The sequence below is a fragment of the Ranitomeya variabilis genome, chromosome 2, assembly GCF_051348905.1.
Source record: "Ranitomeya variabilis isolate aRanVar5 chromosome 2, aRanVar5.hap1, whole genome shotgun sequence".
Classification (NCBI taxonomy): domain Eukaryota; kingdom Metazoa; phylum Chordata; class Amphibia; order Anura; family Dendrobatidae; genus Ranitomeya; species Ranitomeya variabilis.
The window spans coordinates 571,421,622-571,427,621 of NC_135233.1; the positions used below are offsets into that span (position 1 = coordinate 571,421,622).

The window sequence follows — 6,000 nt, forward strand, 5'->3', positions numbered from 1 at the left end:
TTTTTAGTGCTCGGAGATTTAGTTTTTCTTGCCGCAGCTGAATGATTTACATCTGTTAGCCAGCATAAGTACATGTGGGGGTAGCCTGGTTGCTAGTAAATCATTCAGCTGCGGCAAGAAAAACTAAATCTCCGAGCACTAAAAAATACTCGGAGGACCCCCGAGCATGCTCGAGAAATCTTGAGTAACGAGTATATTGGCTCATCACTACTCCTTATGCCACCTCCACCCATGTGTCCTGGTCTTCTCTTTGGTCTGGAGCTTTGGAACATGTTGTCATGTTTGAGTAGACACATTTCAGCGATGTCCATGACTTGCATTGTCACCATGAGTGTTTGGGAGTGTCAGTGGAAGCAGCATAAGGATTCAGATGAGGGCTTAGAACAGGTGATTATATTGTTTTTTATTTTTTATCCCCTTCCCTCTACTCTAATTATCATGCATTGGAGTCTGGAGAGATTTCAGAGTAGAATACATAGCTATTCATAGCAATCTGGGCACTTACAATTTAGTAAAAAAAATTCTGCACATTTCTATGTATAATATAAAACAACTAAGATTAGAAAGCAATTACAAATGGAAATGACATGTTCTGTGTAGATGGAGGGTGGATGCTTATAATCATTTGGCCTGTTGGGTCCAATGAAGACTTCATCTCAGGTGCTTGCAAGTAGGACTCACCATGACAAGAGCTTTCAGGTACTGTTGAGCCTCTTCCACCAACTTCAGTTGCAGTATCATCTGATCCCGAGCTGACTGCAGTAGAAACAGATATTTTGGCCAGATGTCATCTATGCTCTATATTGCTCACTTTGCTACCCTAAACTTCTAGTGAGATCACCTCCTTGTCACACCCACCTGGTTCCCAAGTCCTGTCGACCACAAATAATCACCATCCTTGACTTGGCTGACAGTTGCTTCAATGTGGGAAATGTCCTAAGATCCTTGACCCCCCTTCCTGGTTCCCACTTCTAGATTGCCCTGATTTAGAGTTCCCCTAACTACTAAGGCTGATAGAACTAGGTATTTTAATACTGTCTTCAATCTCCTCTGGAGCCATGTGTTTCGAGTACAATGGATGACTGTTTTTCTCATCAAATAAATCAATTCAAAGAGGTTGCTGTGAAATATCTTCCTTATCCTGCAGAGTGCTGTGGCATGGGACTAAGGGGCACAACAGATAAAAATGTCATCGACAGAATTGAAAGCCCCTAATTTTTAACTGTTATGGCAGAGGAAGAGGAGTGAAATTTTGCACAACAGACTCAAACTGACAGTGTTGCTGTCAGAGGTAACATCATCCTGCTGTGACTGAAATGAAGGATGCGGCACGTATTCTATGAAGCTCTCCGATTCATGCAAAATGAATTGCACATTTTTCGAATTTGTCAGGTCAAGTGAATTTCCTAAAATTTAACACCAACTGTATTTGCATCAAATCAATTCACTCATATTTATTATTATTATTATTATGATTATTTATTTATATAGCACCATTAATTCCATGGTGCTGTACATGAGAAAGGGGTTACATACAGGGTTATAGATATAATTTACAGTGCACAAATTTACAATGACAGACTGGTACAGAGGAGAGGGGACCCTGTTCTTGCGGACTTACATTCTACGGGATACTGGGGAAGAGACAGAAGGTCGGGGATGCTGCAGCTCTGCTGGTGGTGAGGCGGCAGCTTGGGTGGTTGGTGAGGCGGCAGCTCGGGTGGTTGGTGAGGGGGCAACTCAGGTGGTTGGTGAGGCGGCAGCGTGGGTGGTTGGTGAGGTGGCAGCTCGGGTGGTTGGTGAGGCGGCAGAATGGTTATTGCAGGCTGTAGGCTTTCCTGAAGAGATGGGTTTTCAGGTTCCATCTGAAGGATCCGAGGGTGGCGGATAATCGGATGTGTTGAGGCGTGGAATTACAGAGGATGGGGCATATTCGGGAGAAATCTTGGAGGCGGTTGTGTGAGGAACAAATAAGTGCAGAGGAGAGTAGGAGGTCTTGGGAGGATTGAAGATTGCGTGAGGGAAGATAGTGGGAGATTAGTTCAGAGATATAGAGAGAGCTCAGGTTGTGGATGACTTTGTAGTTCAGGGTATGTGCACATGTCCGGATTTCTTGCAGAAATTTCCTGAAGAAAACCGGAAATTTTCTGCAAGAAATCCGCATTTTTTTTTTTTTTCCGTTTTTTTTCGCGTTTTTTTAGCATTCTGCAAGCGTAATTAGCTTGCAGAATGCTAAAGTTTTCCAAGCGATCTGTAGCATCGCTTGGAAAACTGACTGACAGGTTGGTCACACTTGTCAAACATAGTGTTTGACTAGTGTGACCATCTTTTTACTATAGGTGCAGCCTATGCAGCATCTATAGTAAAAGATAGAATGTTTAAAAAAAATAAAAAAAATGGTTATACTCACCTGTAGGCGTCCGTTCCTATAAATGCCGGTGTGGTTCAGGACCTTCCATGACGTCGCGGTCACGTGAGCGGTCACATGACCGGTCTCGACCAAACACAAGACCGTGACGTCATCGCAGGTCCTTCACCGCACACCAGCTATAGAAACCGAAGCGGCAGCATGCAGCTGAGAGGCGGGAAGACATCGAAGGTGAGTATATGACTATTTTTTATTTTAATTCTTTTTTTTTGACCAATTATATGGTGCCCAGTCCGTGGAGGAGAGTCTCCTCTCCTCCACCCTGGGTACCAACCGCACATAATCTGCTTACTTCCTGCATGGTGTGCACAGCCCCGTGCGGGAAGTAAGCAGATCAATGCACTCCTAGGTGTGCGGAATCCCCTGCAATTCCGCATTTTAATGAACATGTTGCTTTTTTTTCCGCGATGCGATTTTTTCGCGGAAAAAAAGGCTACATTTGCACAAATGCGGAATACACTGAAAATAATGGGAGGCATATGTTAGCATTTTTTTCGCGTTTTTATCGCAAAAAAACGCGAAAAATACTGAACGTGTGCACATGGCCTCAGTGTTAGTAGTTTGAACTGGATTCTTTGGGGAATTGGGAGCCAGTGGAGGGATTTGCAGAGGGGAGAAGCAGAGGAGTAGCGAGGAGAGAGGTGGATTAGCCGGGCAGCAGAGTTGAGGACAGACTGGAGTGGTGCAAGGGAGTTAGCGGGGATGCCACAGAGGAGTGTGTTGCAGTAATCGAGGCGGGAGATGATGAAGGTATGCACAAGAGTTTTAGTAGCTTGTGGGGTGAGGAAGGGATGGATTCTGGCAATATTTTTGAGTTGGAGGCAACAGGAGGTGGCAAGAGTTTGGACGTGCGGTTTGAAGGACAGGGCAGAGTCGAGAGTTACCCCGAGGCAGCGGATTTCAGGTGCGGGAGAGAGCGTGCTGCTGTTTACCATAATAGATAGATCAGGTAGGGGGGATACGCGAGATGGGGGAAAGATAATGATTTCGGTTTTGTCGACATTGAGTTTTAGGAAGCGAGAGTTGAAGGAGGATATGGTTGATAGACACTCCGGGATTCGGGACAGCAGAGAGATGACATCTGGGCCAGAGAGGTAGATCTGAGTGTCGTTCGCATACAGGTGGTTCTGGAAGCCATGGGACTTTCAGTTGTCCTAGGCCAAGGGTATAGATGGAAAAAAGTAGGGGCCCTAGGCCAAAGCCTTGAGGGACTCCAACAGAGAGCGGGTGGGATGAGGAGGTAGTGTGGGAGTGGGAAACGCCAAATGTGCGGTCGGAAAGGTATGAGGCAATCCAGGACAGGGCAAAGTCTTTGATGCCAAGGGAAGAAAGAATCTGTAGCAGTAGGCAGTGCTCGACTGTGTTGAAAGCAGAGGACAGGTCGAGGAGGAGGATGGAAAACTGTCTGTTAGCTTTGGCTGTGAGTAAGTCATTATTAATTTTGGTCAGAGCAGTTTCGGTGGATTGGTGGGGGCGGAGCCGTTGTCAAGAAGAGAGTTAGATGAGGGGTGGGAGGAAAGTTGAGCATGGACATGCTGCTCAAGGAGTTTGGAAGCAAACGGGAGCAGTGATATGGGGCAATAGCTGGGCATAGCAATTGGGTCAAGGTTAGCTTTTTTGAGGATGGGTGTGATGGTGGCATGTTTGAAGGCAGAGGGTAATGGAACCAGAAGATAACGATAGGTTGAAGAGATGGGTTAGGGCTGGAATGAGCATGTTAGTGAGGTTGGGGAGCAGGTGGGAAGGGATGGGGTCAAGTGCACAGGTGGTGAGGTATGATTTGGAAAGGAGGTGAGTAAGTTCTCCTTCAGTGATGTTGGAGAGGGAAGTTATTAGGGAAGGGCAGAGGTCTGGTATATCGGGTGGTGGAACAGTAAAGATTTGCCTTGTTTGGTCGATCTTGTTTTTGAAGTAGGTGGCAAAGAGATTAGGGGAGTTGGAGGTGGCAGTGGTGGGCGGAGGAGAGAGTTAAATGTGCTGAACAGTTGTTTTGGGTTGTAGGATAGTGGGGATACAAGGTTAATGAAATAGGTCTGTTTACACTTTATACTATTATTCCATAAAAATCCAGCGCCATAAGAGAAACTTCTAAACAGCCTTAAAAAAAACCAAAGCTTTCCTAGATTCCATTCATCTCACTCTCTCACCTTGCTGCTATATTCATTATTTTCATGCTGTGGTCTCACAGTATTGAAAACTTAGAATCAGAACCCCAAGGTTGTTTTAAGAATATTGTCAGTAATAAAATCTTGTGGTTCCACAAGAACCTCAGCAGAGAGCCATATAAGCACTATATGTTAGATGTGGCACATGGGAAGTGTGGGGTCATACTAAAGATTTTGCAATGGGACCCAGAAACATAAAGCTAGTAGTGATGAGTGAGTGTGCTCGTTACTCGTGAGTTTTCCGAGCATGCGCGGGTGTTCTCCGAGTATCTTGGCTATGCTCGTAGATTGTGTTTGTGTCACTGCAGCTGCATGATTTGCGGCTGTTAGACAACCTGAACACATCCAGACACAAACATAATCTACAAGCACGCCCAAAATATTCGGAGATCACCCAAGCATGCTCGGAAAACTCGAGTAACGAGCACACTCGCTCATCACTAAAAGCTACACATTCTATCAGAATAAGTTTTACTGCTATACCAGTAGCTATAACTTTTTCGGATATTGAATTTGAGACCTTCACCATTTGACTACAGTCAACATTTTTTTTGTTGCTGTTGGGATTCCCCAGTATAGTCAGTCATATTTCAGACTGATTTGGAAAGCTGCAGCATTTTTTGACCTATAGAAAATAATGGGTAAGTGCAAAAAGCAGCAAAGACGCAGCAAAAAAAAAATGCAGGTATCAGTTTTTGCTGTGATTTTGGGGCAAAAAAACAAAGGAAGTCAAATCAGGCTTTTTTTTTTTTTTTGGGGGGGGGCACTAAACTTTATCAACAAAAACTCAGCATTAAAACCACAGCAAAAACATACCAAAAAACTCAGCGAAACCTGCTTTTTGTAAGCAGCTTCTTTACTGCCAATACGCTAAAAAAAGAGCATGGAGCGCACGTACAAAAAAATTGTATATTGATCTAATGCCACCTGGCAAAAATATATATAACTGAACATGATGTTCAGAATTTAACATTATGATCAGACTGTATGAAGCCCACTGCCATGTCACGGTGAACTTCTCAATGTGTTTTAACTTTTATTGTCTTAAAGGAGCAGCGCCGTGTGCTAACCACTGCCTACTGCGCAGGTTTTGCCTGCGGAAATCAACGCAGAAGAAAGGCAACGTGTGAACATAGCCAAGGGGTTCCTGTACATTGGCCACATATTACTGGCATGGCCGCTGAGCTGGATTTTCCCACTTGATGTGTTACACATCACCAATAAAGGATGATATGACAGATACCAACAACGCTCGGCAGACCCCACTGGCTACAATGGGATCCATCGTACTTCCGTCATGAGCCCAGCATGTTAGAGGACAAAGCTTAACATGATACATTACAAATCACAGCGCAGCTGGCTTTTCATAAGCTGCTGTGGAAAAATGAAAGCTTTGCTGTGATTGGT

The 6,000-nt window shown here is 44.6% G+C and overlaps 1 protein-coding gene across 1 annotated transcript in view; it reads left to right on the plus strand.

Moving 5' to 3' along the window:
* Positions 1 to 5,780, plus strand: part of FTO (FTO alpha-ketoglutarate dependent dioxygenase) — a 507,540-nt gene extending 501,760 nt beyond the window's left edge. Inside the window, exon 9 of the mRNA XM_077288251.1 lies at positions 5,644 to 5,780. Within this exon, the coding sequence (XP_077144366.1) occupies positions 5,644 to 5,662 (19 nt within the window). The 3' untranslated portion in view covers positions 5,663 to 5,780. The remainder of the gene's footprint in view (positions 1 to 5,643) is intronic.
* The last annotated feature ends 220 nt before the right edge of the window (positions 5,781 to 6,000 follow it).